The 16,187-nt window shown below is 43.6% G+C and overlaps 1 protein-coding gene across 1 annotated transcript in view; it reads right to left on the reverse strand.

Annotated features, from left to right (window-relative positions):
- Positions 1-16,187, reverse strand: part of HEATR1 (HEAT repeat containing 1) — a 44,025-nt gene that overhangs the window by 9,997 nt on the left and 17,841 nt on the right. Inside the window, 15 exon segments of the mRNA XM_025039065.1 lie at positions 1,936-2,096; positions 3,253-3,379; positions 4,097-4,327; positions 5,623-5,751; positions 7,228-7,349; positions 7,445-7,563; positions 8,094-8,237; positions 8,404-8,507; positions 9,325-9,456; positions 9,727-9,756; positions 9,758-9,976; positions 11,425-11,583; positions 11,991-12,160; positions 15,062-15,254; positions 15,834-15,838. Coding sequence (XP_024894833.1) covers positions 1,936-2,096; positions 3,253-3,379; positions 4,097-4,327; positions 5,623-5,751; positions 7,228-7,349; positions 7,445-7,563; positions 8,094-8,237; positions 8,404-8,507; positions 9,325-9,456; positions 9,727-9,756; positions 9,758-9,976; positions 11,425-11,583; positions 11,991-12,160; positions 15,062-15,254; positions 15,834-15,838 — 2,045 coding nt within the window.

The following is a 16,187-nucleotide window of genomic DNA, read 5'->3' on the forward strand; positions in this document are numbered from 1 at the left end:
ACCCTCTGTGTGTACCGCGACTTACTCATTCACCTGTTGGTAGCCACTTAGTTTGTGTCCATTTTTTTTTTTTTATTCCAATGCTAAAAAAGAGCATTTGTGTCTGTCTCCTTGAGCATCTAGGCAAGTTTCTGCAGAGCATACACCTGAGAAACGAAACTGAGCATCTTCCACTTGGCTGAGTACACGGCCCATCACTGCGTCCAGAAGTGGCTGTCCCCACCGCCTTGCCACTTCTTGCTCCTAACAGCTTAATTTTTGCCAGTATGATGGACGTCACAGTGGCAGCTCTTCAACCCGCATTTTCCTTCTTAAGGAGATATTTTTCACGTATTAATTGGCCATTTGTGATTCCTCTTCAGTGAATTCAAGTTCTTTGCCAGTTGTTATAATGGAAACGGACACTTCTGGATTTACACACAGTAATAATCTCTTAGTCCGTGGCTTTTCATTGTGTTTGTGGTGGCTCTGGGTTGAACCGGCTTTTAAGAAAGTCTCCATTCTCTGGTCACAATGATGTTCCCCTTTTCTTCTCAAAGTTCCAAACATTCCTTCTCACACTGAAGTTTTAGTCCACCTAAAACTGCCCTTTGTGCACAGTGCGACAGCCGTCTTGTTCGCACGAAGCAGACAAATCGTGCCAGTTCTAGTTCTTGGACACGTCTCCTTCTCACTGCTTTGTAATGGCACCTGTCACATGACACGTTTGCCACGTGTGCATGGCTGTACCCAGGCTCGTGAGCACTCACACTGACCTATCTGACTGCTCGAGCCACCACTGTCCTTGGCAAGTTTGCCTGACAGAGAGCAGTGTCTACACGGACTCATCTGCAGACAGTGTCTACGCTGATCCCTATCAAGCCAGCTTGCTAAACTGATTATTAGTTCTGTGAATCTGGTGATTTTTTTTTTTGTCTTACACTGCTTTTGCCAAACAGAAATAACAACAGAGTCTCGTTCTGGACTTTAACAGGCACACCACTGACGTCGCATCAGAGTGTGATGAAAACTATAGGTGTCTGACAAATATCTTTCTCAGGCCAAGGAGTTCCCATCCATCTCGCAACGCTAAAAGGATCATCTTTTTTTTTAAAGTCATGAGTATGTGCTGAATCCACTGGATGATTTCTCTGTAAATATTTCAACGATCACGGTTTCCCCTCTTGATCTGTTCACGCAACACAGCAGACGTGTAACACAGATATTCTACTGCCGAAGCGTTCTGCATCCCTGGTCACGACCATCCTTCCAGCGCGCTGTTCGTTTCTTCCTTTTGTTTGTGTGTCCTTCTCTCCCACTGTTTGAACTGTAACACACTAACAGAAAAGTGCACAAGTCCTCCATGTAGAGCTCACTGTTTCAGGTAAAGAAACAGCACGTCATCCGCGTGTCAGAAGCCCCCCTCCACCTGGCCTGTCACGGCCCTCCTCCACCTTCCCAAACACAATTGCTACCCTCACTTCTAAAACCAGATGTTTTGCTACTTTTGAACTCTGACAACTGGAACCATAGGATGGATCCTTCTGTCTGCCTCTTCCCTTCAATATTATGCTTAAGAGCGGCCGTGGGCCACTGAGGTTCACCATGCCCCTTAATGCCGACACGTCATCACTCTGCTTCTGATGGACACGCGCTATCGCCAGTTCTGGGCTCCCATGAACAATGACATGCTGCACGCTCCCAGACACCCTTCGTTGCACAGCTACACGGCCTGCAGGGTGTCCACACTTGCAGGCAATGGCGGAGTCGTAGGGTTCACGTACAACCTGGGGGCATGCCAGATGCTTCCACGGAGAACTATGCCGTTTTCCCCATTACCTGTAAAGGCCTCACATTTTCGTGAGGTATTTGTCAAGCTCTTTTTATGAGTTTAAAACACAGTTCCTTTAAAAAACACAAAATCACTGTAACAAACACATTTAAAGAACAGATCACCTTTCTGATAAAATGACTGGAAGCCAGGAGCTGTGACATGAAGGACACTGACAGAAACTTAAAGTGCCGTAGCTGCTTGCTGCTGTGCGCGTCTACGTTAAAAACCTGTAGCATTTCTTCTCGTGATTCACTCTTATCGAATGCAGCCTTGGGAACAGTTTCTGAAAAAGAGCAAGAAAACTAGTGACTCGTCTTTGAGCTGAATCTTTAGCACAAACGTGGATATGAGCACAGTGAATGGGACACAATTTTCAGAGTTATCTATTAGTCTATTACACCCGGTTTTCCCTCTTCTAAATTAACGAAAGTAACGACTGTATTTACAAGAAAGTACTCAGCAGCTCTGAGAAGAGCGTGTATAAGACAAAACGAAACAGAACAGGGCGGCTGAGACGGGCCAGTGAAGGCAGGCAGAGGGATTACGAAAGGAGTTTTAAACGGTGGCTCCACACCCAATTTCTGAAGCCTTTTACTTAGTGGCCCACAACAAACTGGGGAAGGAGGGGTCACCTCTAGCCGTCGATGTTTAATTCTAACAGTTTGAAGGTAACCTGAAACTTTGCAGAATCCCATGCTTAACTGCATCTAATACAGAAGGTGCTGGGGGTGCAGTGACTGGGGGTCCGTGATGGGCCACTAAAAACCACTGTCCTAGACAGCCGTAAAATGAAGACTTCTTCCAGAGCATGTCACCACATTCAGCTCTCCAGGCACCTTCCAGTCTTGTCCCTGAGCTGACTCTAGGATGAGGCAAGTCACCGCAGAGTCCTCAGACCCTTTTCCTGAAGGCACCTGTGTTCTGCTCCGAAGGGCACGGAACTAAGAACCCGCAACACATCAACCCCTTCCAGAGCCAACGTCACTGGTGCTGCAATTAGTGGAATTTTCTTCAAGACTCCTATATGTGGCAATTTTTAATATTTAGTTACCACTGCTGTGGTAACTGTTCTTCTTGTAAACGTCTTTCTTTAATGGGAAGGGCCTGCTAACCCACACCTGTCACACTCCCCAGCTAATGGGAAGGTACGATACGGCTAATAAGGGCCTGCTAACCCACACCTGTCACACTCCCCAGCCAACACATCTGGGCGAAGGCACAGAGCTACGAACGCCAATGTGTGAGGAATGGCAAGCAGAAATCCTTTTTCCATAAACATTTGAGAAGATACACAATCATATACCCACATCAAAAATTATGAACTTACTTCAAAAATTCCTTCTAAAGACGTTCTCTGGGTTCTAAGGAGAACCTTCATCGTCTTCTGACTCTCTCGAGCTTTCAGACTAAATCATAATTAACTCTCGACTTACGCTTACCTTCTTTTTCCTCTGGCAGGTTTATTAAATACTGGAGGATATTCATCAAACTCTGTATCTGATGCTGGACACTAAATTCACAACAAACTGAAATCCAAAATTCAGTGTCTGCTTCTAAAATAGCATCCTATATAAAGAAGAGATAGATAGTAAAACTGCACCTATGACATTTAGAGTAAGTACAAGTAAGGGAAATGTCTTAAAATTATTTCCTAGCACAAAAAGTCACTATATATTGTTCCTTATGGTCATCGATATTACCAGAAGAATGAGCTATTGAGCTCCTTATATAAAAAAGCTAATTTGTGAGAACTGAGAGCATGATTCCAGGATAATTTACGTCATGACTTCTGGCAGGACCGCACGTGCTGCTTTACGCAGAGCAGGTCCAGACCCGTCCCCAGACCCCAGTCCTGGCCACCCCCGGTTCCACCCTGTCCAAACAGGGCTCCGCAGAACAACTTCCTGCGTCTTATTGGTGTCACTGAAGTGACACTCCTCCTGCCCCGTGGAATGCCTTCACGAGCACCTTCTGGAGACACCGTTTAATGAGTTTGCAGCCCTACTCTGCTGGGCTTAAAACAGAACCACCCACTGGGCAGCGACCGGCTCTGAGAAAAGTCGAACCGCCCTCAGATGTTTTGTTGTCACTGAAGATATTCAGAGCCACGGGCTCCGAAAGCAATTTTAAAGAAAGCCAAAAACATCTTTCATGGCGACTCTGAGCAAACAGGCGCTGTTAGATAACATATATTAAGCATCGCCAGCCCCACATTTACACTGGGAAATACCCTCAACTCTGTGTGAAACAGCACATTTCTCATCACCCACCCTCGAGTCTGACCTTTTCTCCATAGGCGGTGGCCAGCGCTGTCTTAGTGACATACTGGTCAAAGAGCAACACGAGGAGAACCCAGAGGAACCTCCCCGCGCCCAGGGTGTCAACGAGCTGCACGAGGACGGGCAGGCGCCGGTGCTCCGGGACGTGTGGCAGCGCATCCACGAACACGCCGGTGATCTTCACCACGGTCTCCTCCACGCTCCTGCTGACTTCCGCGGAGTCCCCGCCGTCAGACTGCAGGACAGCAAGCGGGGTCAGTGAGCAGGAGCGAACACCCTCCACAACACCCTTCGCACAGGCCCAAGGTTACCCAAAGAATTTTAGTAATCGAAGAGCGATCAGTCAATATCCCATGAGTGCAGAGCACGTCCCAGGCACTCTGTGACCCTGGGGGAACATGAAGTGAGGGTGTGCGCCCTGCCCCAAGGAGACTCAGCGTCTGTACGAAGCAAGACGCACATGTGAAAAGGGGGCATGAAACAGCAGACGCCAAACGCGAGGCACCGCTGTGCTCGAGAATGGGCACAGTCCAGACGAGCGGAGCAGAGGGGCCAGTGGCCCCCGGCGCTCTCAGAATAAAGTTCGAACCATTTCACTCTGGCACCAGTGCTCGAAACAGCCGCTGAACACACACAAGAATGAATAACGAAAGCGAAGCCCCCGCTTGCGGCTCAGCTCTCGCCACATCGCCCACTCCGCCCTGACACGCGGTGCGCGCTCCCAGCCCGCGCCTTTTCTCGTGCACTATGGACTCTGCCATGTCCCCGAGCCCCGCCCTTCCACCGCGTCGCACTGTTCCTCACGCAACTCCGTGGCCACCTGGCCCACGTGGCCTCCCCCTGAGTCTAGACTCTTAAGCGTTTAGCTTTTCTATCGGCATGTCCACCATCAACGCAGTCAGCTTTGTTTTTATACCTGTGTGTCGTGACTCGACAACCTGTCAGACAGAATGCCGACCTAATGCCAAGATTTAAAGGAAACGGTGCTGAATACAATCATCCCTGGAGGGGTTAATAACGTAAGACCAGCAACGGAGGTGAAGAGAAAACCCAGATGCTCAGCCTCTTTCATCCTCGAGGCCATTCTTGAGTCTCAATGGCCATTCCGTCTCCCTGCTCTCCGAGCGCTCAGCTCTTAACACCCAGCAAACGCTGGCTGAGCTGCGCGTCAACGGCTTTGCCATCACAGCACTAACACGCCCCACGTCCTCAACTGACACCGGGAGTTCCTGAGCCCATGCCACATCCCGAATACACAGTGAGCGCAACCTCGCTCTGTCAGAGTAACGTCAAGGGACTGTCACGGTCAACACCCCTGCGGAACGCAAGTTTATTCACATTCTTGGAAAAGACGTTTCCAAGATTCCTTCTTAGCTTCACCATCTAAACTTTAAGAGGCACAAATACTTGAGCATCTCAGAAAGGCATAAGGCATCTACCGTCATTCACTTACTACTACTACGTGAATGTTAAAATGTGTAAAACTTTAAATGTTAAAATAATACGAATGCTGGTAGAAAAACAGCTTACCTGAATAAGTGCTGGAATAACCATTTTCACTGTCTTGTTGATAACTTGAAAACTGTAAGTATCATCTAGACGCATGACGCTGGCTCCCATAAATGTAAAAATAGACATGATATTGTGCAGAACTTTGTCCTGAAAGAAAACACACCTTTCAACGTTTTCTATTTTAAACAGATCAAATAGCTGTGATTCATTATAACTCAGCAATAAGAGAAATAACCTAACTTAAAAATGGGCAAAGGATTTGCAAAGACATTTCCCCAAAGATACATAGGTGGCTAGTAAGCACATGAAAAGATGCTCAACATCATCAGGAAATGCAAAATCCACAAGACACCACTTCACACCACTGTGACAGCTGTAATAAAAAAGACAATAACAAGTAGCAGCGAGGGCGTGGGAAAACTAGGACTCTCATACGTTACTGGTGGGTGCAAAATGGTGCAGCTGCTTTGGAAGTCTGGTCGTTTCTCAGAAAGTTAAAGTTAGCATGTGGCCCAGCCCTTCCACTCCGGGGTATGTTCGTTCACACAAAACCATGCACACAAATGTCCACAGCAGCACGATTTTATCATCGCAGCCCAGAAGTGGAAACCACCGATGAACAGATAAACGACATGGAGTCTCTCTGCACAATGAAGTATTACTCAGCCACGGAAAGGAATGCTGATTCACACTTCAACACAGACGACGCTTAAAAACATTGCTAAGTGAAACAAGTCAGACAAAAAAATGGTCATATATCATGCGATTCCATATATAGGAAATGTCCAGAATATGTAAATCCACAGACAGAAAACAGACTAGGGGATGCCGGGAGCGGGGGCGGGGGCGGGGTGGTGGCAGATGGAAAGGGGAGTGACTGCTGACGAGTGGTGAATAAAAATGTTCTGAAGGAGAAAATCATGATGGTTACACGACTTTGTGAATATAGTAAAACAACTGAATTGTACACCTAAATGGATGAATTTTATGGCACATAAACTATTTCAATAAAAACAAAGAAAAAACATCAATGATTCTTAACTGTTTCTGGATTACCAACCCCTTTGAGAGCTACTGACTCTCTTCCAAGAAAAAAATATCCACACATAAAAACTTGCACATGATTTTCATAGATTAAGAGACCCCATCTCACCCATGGAGGACCGCCGGTTAAGGACCTCGGTCGGTGTAAATCTCCAACATGAAAATAGTTTCTATGTCCCCAAAAAGCTTCAAGTGATGTATTCTATGAGGGACATGACTTCTTTAACTAAGGTGGTTTTATAATCCAATTAATATTCCTAAATCGTTGGTTGAAAGCTGTTTGAGGATGGATGGAACAGTCACCTAATTCTTCCAATCATGGGACAGCTACTCCTGCCAGGCATCATGCTGAGAGCCACCACCACCCAGCGAAGGCCGCTCCTATTCCCACTTTACAAAACGAGGAAACAAAACCTAGATCGACCAGCTCATACTGTCTCGGCGATGAGGCGGGGCTGAGGGTCACCAGCACTGTAAGACCCAAGTCCACTGACGCAAACTAGTGAGCACCCGTGCACGTCTGTGGGACACAGAACATATCTGGACCATCTGCTGAAGTCTCAGGTCATTGATACGTACAGGAAATATGCTGGCCACGGTCCCCAGGAGTAAAAGGGCGTGGTGATGGGTCTGCGGCATCTCTGAGACACGGATGCACTGCACAATCAACTCCACGTTGAACTTCTCCTCATCTAGAACATCTGTGGTGGTAAGAAGTAACCCGTCTGAGTGGCAGGCACAGTCCTATGCGAAGCAGACTCTCCCGCCCGCTCCCCCCAGCAAAGCACAGGCGTACCTTTCGGTATTCTGCCACCGTCCGGAGAGAGTTTTTGGCAGATGTTGAGCAAACAACTCAGAATTAATTGTTTGGTATACTCCATGTTTCCCTGCTCCGGTGGCGAAGGTTCTAAACACCTTCAGGACCCAGAAGAGAGATGATGGAGAATGAAAAAGTTGTACAGTTTCAGTGATGTGTCAATGACCACGGTCAGAACACACAGTAAATAAGGAATGACTGTAAACAAGATGGAAGAGTATAACTGGTTTACATCGCGTTACCTCTCTACTGCACTTTCCATCAACCTGTTGGAAATCTTAGAATTACTTTGCTCTTCAGATGAAAGCACACGTCCACAATTCAACAGCATTTACTCCAACTAAAAAGTAGAGTGGGAGTCCCGCTATATCTTTAAATAAAAATAATGCTGCCCCAGGGATATGCTACTGAAAGTCAGGAAAGTAGGCTGTGAGAGGTCATTTCTACATAATACAGGGCACTGGCAACAGGGACCTAAAACCATTTTTTCAATCCTTCAATGGCAGCACTACACAGCAGACAGCACAGACCAGTGAAGCAGGAGATGTCGCAGAGAGAATGTTAAATGGAGTAAGATGACGAAGAATCAGAATCCCCTTCTCCTCGCGATCCAAGGCAGTGTCGGTACCTTGACAGCAGGTTGAAAAGAGTCGGTATCAATATCTGAGGGTTTTTGAGTTTCTTTTTGTGCTGTAGTAATTCTAGGATGAGGGTTACTCTTGGCCAGTAAGAACCTCCAACTTCCTGAACAGATTCTGGATCTTGTGATTTTCTGAAAAACAGATAAGGCAAATATTGGAAAAGCAAATACTATCAGTGCTAAGTAAAAATATACCTATTATGCCAAATGGATGGGTATCAAAAAATCATGAATTTTTTTTTTTAGCATTCAAGACCTGGGAACAGCAGCACGTTCTCCCTGAATTCATGGCACTTACTTCTGCTGCATCTTCTGCCTTCTTGTTTGCTGAATTGTGCCCAGGGACTTAGTTTTATCTGGTGGCTCCAGTTCTATTCTGACTTGTTCAGCATTAACAGAAATCTGAAATATGAAAGAACAACAGCTGATGATGTAACTCACAGGGTAAAATTAGAGCAGTGAGTGCTGACTGAAAGAGATACAATGAAACATCTCTGCCCACTTCCACATCTCCCTACGACTCCAGAGTCCAGGCCAATCCCCAAAGGCAACCGCCACTGACAAGTACTTCTGGAAATTTTCCATATACGGACAGCTGTACAAAGGTTTAAAACAACAAAGAAATAGGAGTACATGATACATGCTACTCTGTACCTTAATCTGTTTCACTTATCTTAGAAATCTAAGTACATATGTTAAAATGCTGAGAACAGCCGAATCTGGGCACTAGGACTTCACCATACTGTTAGCTACTTTTGTGACAAAACGAAGCACAAAATAACTAGGTGGTTATTCTGATGTACGGCTGGGTTTCAGTGTTCAGTGTACATAAAACCACTGAGCAAGTTCCCAACTGCATTGTGTACGTCCTTAGACGACTGCTTAGGATCAGCAGAATAACCCATCACTCAGTTGGAAATACGAGGCCGCCACGCACTCCTGCTGCTTGCACAAAGCAGGCAGACCCCCTACCATATGTCAGGTCCAAACTAATACACATCCTGCCTTGTTAAAGCCACAGATACTTCAAACACTGAGAATAATGGCGAAGACTTATAATTCTGATTTGGTACTTCTCTCTGACCTACTTTTCCACAATTCCTGTTAATGGTGACATCTGACTTTCTAAAAGCACTGTAAAATGGAAGATGCTTAAACACGGTGTTACTTGGAAGAGAACAAATGTTAATAAACAAATTACAGGATGTTTGCAACTTACCCCTTTAAAAACACTGCTAATAGTCTGAGTACAATGTGAATTTTTACAGTTCACCAATAAATCAAACAAAATGTGCAAAAGCTTCTGCTGAACTTTTCCATCCGATATAGCTGCAAAAAATGGCTTTGTAATCTAGAGGAGATAGAAAAAAGGCAATTGAGCTCAATGGGCAAACGTGAATTCCAAAAATGTTTATGTCATTCTCTTACGATGTAACATTATTTCCAATTTTGTCAGTTAAAATGCAATTTTTTAAATGACCCATGTACATCAGTTTTGCAAAATGGGTCAAATATGTCATATTCCTTTAAAACACATCCAGTCCATTTCATCTTCTCCAAGCAAACGTTACACATTTTTAAAAGCCTGAATGTGCTTTAGTTTCTGAAAGAAGTCACTGACCTTTTCGAGGGCTGTAATCTGAACAGTTGAAAAAAAGCATTCCTGGGTAAAGTTCCTTTGCTGTGTGCATGGCTTTTATAAATATATCTAGACTCTTTGGGTCCTTATGTAGAAGGGAAGCTGAATATTCATTGTATTTTCCCAGAGCGAGATGCAAAACAGCAGCCTCATCTGGAAGGACAGCTGTGGGCTCCTGCTGGGTCTTTTCTAACAGCTGTTCCACCATAGGCAAGAGCTGAGAAAGCACCATCTGAAAATTAGGAAATTAGTAAATTGTTATTATACTGATACATGTTTTTGCTTGCTTTATAAAGACCTCCAGAGATATGTTGGAAGACTGGGAGCTTAGCCTAGAGAAAAAAAATAAAACCAACAATGACGAACTCTTGGACACAGGATGGCTATTTACCCAAGTAAGCACTCAGGCAGTCCGTAATGGCCAAAAGCTCTAAACCCATCGGAGGTGAGTGGAGAAACCCGTGAGTGTCCCAACACTTTTCAAAAACAGGAAATACACACTAACCTGAAGTTTTAGACTATAAAAATAAAATTTTAGCTTTCTCTAAAACACCACACGCTTCCCCAAATAATGTTTCCGACTTGGTAAAATATTAATTCAAATTAGCATGTGAAGTCTTTAATAACTAGGTCCCAGCAAATTACGGCTGGCACGCCAGACCCTGAGGGCCGTCTGTTTTGGAAATCCTGTTCACTGACACACGGCCACCTGGTCTGTTTCTGTGCCATCCTCCGCTGCCATCGTGATGCAAAGGCAGAGCTGAGCACTCCAACAGAGAATGCCTGGCCTGCTGAGTTTAAAATATTTACTATTTGGCCTTTTACTGAACAAGATTGTCAATTCCTGGTTTAAACTACACCAGGAGCAACACAGAGCTGATAAATGCCATCTGTTTGCTCCCACCAGGAAGATACAATCAAATGGTTTCCACCCAGTTCTACCCATTTTAGTTCCCCAAGTTGCAATCGGTCGAGACAGGTGGTGCACAGGCTGAGGGACCGGCTCTTCTGTGATACAAGCTTCCTTGACAACATGATGAAAGCTATGCATGTCCCCCCAGAAAAGGATACAACCATGTACATTTATTTTCCCCGCCTTAACTTCCCCCCACCCACTTCCACTCCTGACCTATGGATGTTGCCGTTTCCCTTTTTAAGAACTGGATCTCTGAAGGCGGGGCGTCTCCTCCCACCTGCTCGAGATGCACCCCTGGGGGGCCAGGGGGTATGATCCGTGGCTCCACCTGGGGCACGAACCCAGGACCTTCTGCGTGTAAACCAGATGTGCTAACCGCTACACTATGGAGCCACTCCCGCAACCACGTACATTTAAAGAGTGAGCAAATGATCCCGAAATGTTCAGACTCCATGTCTGAATACATTACTTTGAGGAGCATTTTCACCCGAAGAACAGACGCGAAACAAGTTTTTCTGCAGTGCACCTTCAGTGGGTTTCCCATGTGTTTTAAACTCATTTAAAATCAAAACAGTGATTACACAGGGATACACACAACTTTAAAACAGAACAAACTCGCCAATATTTGCTTTTTGTATCCTGTATCTTCTCCACCACAATGCTCCCCCCATCGAATTAAGAATATTTCTGAACGTCACCCTACAAATGTGTCCCGCACACAGGAGCATTTACGACCCTTGCAACAGCACAGCGGATGCACACACCTCACTGCTGACTTCCTGAAGCACTTTCATGAGATCTTTTGCAACATAAGATGGGCAACTATATACACAACAAAGCAGGTTTTTCAACGTTTCAGACAACTTCTGATGAGATTTCAGTTTCTTTTCTCTCTGTAGTTCTTCAAATAAAGCAGCCAAATCCTAGGATACCCAAAAAAAAAAAAAAAAAAATGGGTAAAAGGATTAAAGGACTATAAAGGTTAAACGTACTAATGACAGAGGATTCTTTTCCAAATGATGTGAGATAACTTACAATTTTTCATTTCCCCTTGAAACCTTAATAGGAAAGAACATCAGTACCCTCCGTTAGCTCACTCTCAAAAGCCAGACACTGGTCTTCTGGCCGAGGGAAGGATGGCAGAATCGGAACATGGTCTCACTGTCTTTTACAAATGGGGGAAGAAAAGTGTGCAGATATTGACATATCTGTTTCTAAATTCGGTGACTGAAGTCGATCAAAATCCCTCCAAATAAAGCTCAAGAAAGGAAGACAATGCTTGTGTTATATGCGGGGACGCGCACATGCCATCTCTGTGCTGACGAGTTACCTGAACGACGTAGGTGGCATCTGAGGTGATCTCCTCTGCTTTAGGAACCACGTGATCTATTACCAGTTGAAACTGGGACGCCACCCCGCTGAAGGCCTGCAAACAATGAATGGCCGCCCTTCGTATTTCTTTTACGGGGCTCCTCAGATTAAGGAGTAGCGATGCCACCACTACAAGCGAAAGGAAAAAAAATTAAATAACGATTTAAAAAATAAAAACAGTGCAAAACGTAAACAGTACCGAAGAGTACATAATGAAAAGTTTTCCTCTGAACTCAAACTCCCACCCCAAAGACCATTCACTGTTTTATTATTCTAGAAAAATGTTAGACGTGAACTAGTATATTCTTTTGAAAATACACAAATGAGAACATAGTATGTATATTATATATTATGTATATATATACACACCCCATGTTCTGCAGGAATTGTTACAGCATCTCAATGTATTCTGAAAGTGTTTTTAACATGACTTTAAATTAAATCATTCTTTTTAAATTGTACAGGTCTCCACTGTATTCTCCCTATTTTTGAAACTAGTACTTTACTAATTTAGGTTGTTTTTAGTCCTTTGGGCTTTAAAACTGCTGCAACAAACACCCTTGCACAAGTATGCAGAGGAAATTACCCATTTGTGTGTCACGCTTTGCAAAGATTTTGTCCTGAATCAGAGTTTGTTGTGACTTTACTTTTCAATGTAGAAATTTTAGTCAAATTCTTCTCCTAGTTTTGTGTGTTGCTGAGGAAGGCCCTTCCCACTGAGTTTTAAAAATATCTACCTCTATACTTAGAGAGAGATCATATGTACTCCATGTTTTTTCCTAACATTAGAGCTAAGTTTTTTATGTGAAATCTTTAGTTCACGTGAAACTTTTGCCTATGGAATGAGGCTGAAGTCAAACTTTAAAAATGTTTCTAGACATCCTATCTAATAATCCACCTAAGAACCCTGATGTGGAGCATCAGCTTTATCACTCACGTTCCATCGGTATCTGAAGCATCTACTTCTGCCAACGAGAACTCTAGAACCGTGTTCGTGACAGTGATGAATTTAAAGAGGAATGCTCTCGCATTCTAATTTTCCTTAGATTTAAAACAGTATATTTTACCAAAATTGAAAAAAATACTTCACTTTCGCTTTTAAACATGCAAATAAATTAACTATATTGATCAGGCATAACAAACCAAAGACAGCCTGCACCTTACAAATGACGTTAAATGCCTATTCATTTGTTACACGTTAAGACTGAGCCAGAATACGTATCCACACGAAAAGTAATGAATGAAGCTTAGAGTCCCAAGCCACTCACAAAACTTAATTTGTATAATATTACAATACCTTTTTCTTTTGAACAGCATAACGTATTTTGTAAAATAAATTAAGAGAAACACTTCCTAGATGCCTCATGGACAAGATATGGCTAGAAGCTCCCTGCGGGTCAGAGCGAGCACTGAGGACAAGTGCACTGACTCAGGAGCCTGGTGGAGGCCTCTGGGACTCCAGAGTACAGTCTTTGAGCCCCCAAGTAGAACAAGGTGCTTCTCCCATTTTCAGTGGAGTCCTGTGACATGTCCAGGCAGCATAAATGCAGAGGTACTTTAAGAAGGGGGAAGGTGACAGAGGACACGGCAGAGGGGGTAAGCAGGAGCCTGTCCTGCAGCAAAACCAGGAGAAAAGTCAAGTCCGTTGGTCTTGCTATTTTTAGACAGAGACATACTCCTCAGGGGTCACTGCCCTTGATGACAAAGGATAGTAAATATTTCATACCTATCAAAATAGCTATGACCTCCAAATAAAATATACAGACTTTTATGAAAACTCAGAAATTGAACAGAAGATATCCATTTAAATAAATTACGCTATCTCCATGAGACAGAATACCCTGCAGACATTTTATTTTATTATTTTATTATTTTTAGGCGAGGCAACCCTTGGTTGACCTCACAGACTGCAAGGACCTTGTCAGCTTACAGTCCCTTATATTTTTTTTTTTTTACGCCTACAGCACCTGGTCTTCCTAGGTAGCCTCCCATCCAAGTACTAACCAGCCCCAACTCTGTTCAGTTTCCAAGCTCTGCAGACATTTTAAAGAAGATAAATGTCTATGTTTATTAGTACAGGACAATAACTATAACATCAATTGAAAAATTAAGGTTAAAAAACAGGAAATTCTCACCAAAAGAAACAACAAAAACCAACTGATAAAACCTTACAAGTAAATCCAACTATAACAGGGATTGTAGAAGGAGAGAAATAATTACATTGTGGGATTTTATCTTAGAAGTAAAATTTGAATCTATATATTTACTTGACCTTATATTTAATAAGAATTTGGTTACAACGGTAATCGTGTGCTCTTTCATGGAGCTAATAAAAAGACAAACATCAAAAACTGTTTTGAGAAGTTTATGATCATTCACTTTGCTTTCACAGAACATTTATAAAGAGCAATTTTGAATAAAAAAAATAATAATAATCAAGAACACCTTCAAGTTTCCCCAGGGCACTCGTTTCTGACATTGAAATCACACCCATTGCCCTAATCGACTTCCTATCTTCAGTCACTTTTGCCAGGCGTGCTTTTCAACATCATATTTAAACTCGTGAAATTCTGTATCTTTTGCAAAAGCTGCAATTTCAATACCAAAAATACAAATTTTATTTTTGGGTGCTGAATGTGACTTTAACTGATACAAGAGAGAAATCAGGAGGGCTGAGTGGACACCCAGTCACAAGCAGCCCGCTGAACACCGAACTGTGGTGACGCTTTGCCTTCCCTAGAAACCCCGTGGCTGCCGAGGCTCAGAAAATGAGGCTGGATATTAAGAACCCATGATTCACCACCTGCCATTCCTATCTTCCTTTTGGTGAGATTTTGCAATTCACATTTATAACTTAAAAGCAATACTTAGAAATAACCAAAAATAGTTGAGAGAGAGAGGAGCCCGAGCGCGTGCACGCACACACGCGTGTGTGCTGTTTAAATAAAATAATAAAAAAAAATTCTCAAAACCATGGCCCACACAAACTACCTACAGACCATGACAACGCCACAAAGCCACCTGCAGTACCTGGAGAAGACACGGAGGCCAGGCGGTGTCGACACTGTGGCTTCTGGGAGGAGAGCACAGCGCAGCCCGCATAGAGAGCTTGGGTCTGCAGCACTGTCCCCACGCTGCACCTCGGTGGGTGTGAACGGCTAGAACCGTAGGTCCACAAAACAGAAAAGAACTTGAATAACTGGAAAACATCTTCTAGATGTACCTAAATTGAAACAACACAGAAACAAACAAGACAGTGAACAGAAGTTGGTTCCAAATCCTCTTCACTAGTATACAATTATAAAAGACGAATACTTTACTGCAACATTTCATTTTGTCTAATCACTTAAAATTCTTCTATACTTGACATTTTAACCAGTTGGGAAGTACGTAAATGAAAGAATTCAGAGGACTGATGTGCTGTGATATTCAGAGGATTCGCTGTAACTGCACTTGAACATGTTTAATTAAAAAAAAAAAAAAAATACTAAGCAGAAAACAAGAGTGATGTTGAATTCCTTAACCCATTTCCCGTTTGCCCCAAAAACACTCGCCGGCAGCAGCTGCGCCTGCAGCATCTACCCCAAGATAATCGCGGATCACAGTCCTAACCTCACCCCCAAAGTTTGCCATGAAACATCTCACCTTTATTACTCTTTTCACGTCGCTCTAGTCTACCGATAGTCTTTGAAAACAAATGATATCATTCTATTTACAGCATTCTATTTTTAGTAGTGGTGTTACTGTTTATAAAATATAGTAATTCTCCACTGCTAAAAACGTCAAATTCTAGAAAACGTACCATTCCTACACAAGACGTTAAATGAACACTGGCAGCGAGCTGCACTTTTTTCTCTGAATGGGAAATGAGTTAACTAAGTGACTCTGCATATGCTGCATCACCTCTCTGAACATCAGTTTCTCACCGGTGACGGCATTAAGCCACTAAACAAAATGGCCTGTCATGACTAGTAAACAGAGGAATAGTGAACACGTCAACAGGTGTGCTTGGCCCAGCCTACTGACCAAGGTCACAACTACAGCGCCGCCTGACAGGGCCCGTGTTTTTCATCACATACTCATCATTGTTTAAAAGTCTACTTCCGTCTTCATTCAAAACCGTCATAACTAAAAGCACCTGCAACATCTTAAAGGG

Source organism: Pteropus alecto, unplaced genomic scaffold (assembly GCF_000325575.1).
Source record: "Pteropus alecto unplaced genomic scaffold, ASM32557v1 scaffold189, whole genome shotgun sequence".
NCBI lineage: Eukaryota > Metazoa > Chordata > Mammalia > Chiroptera > Pteropodidae > Pteropus > Pteropus alecto.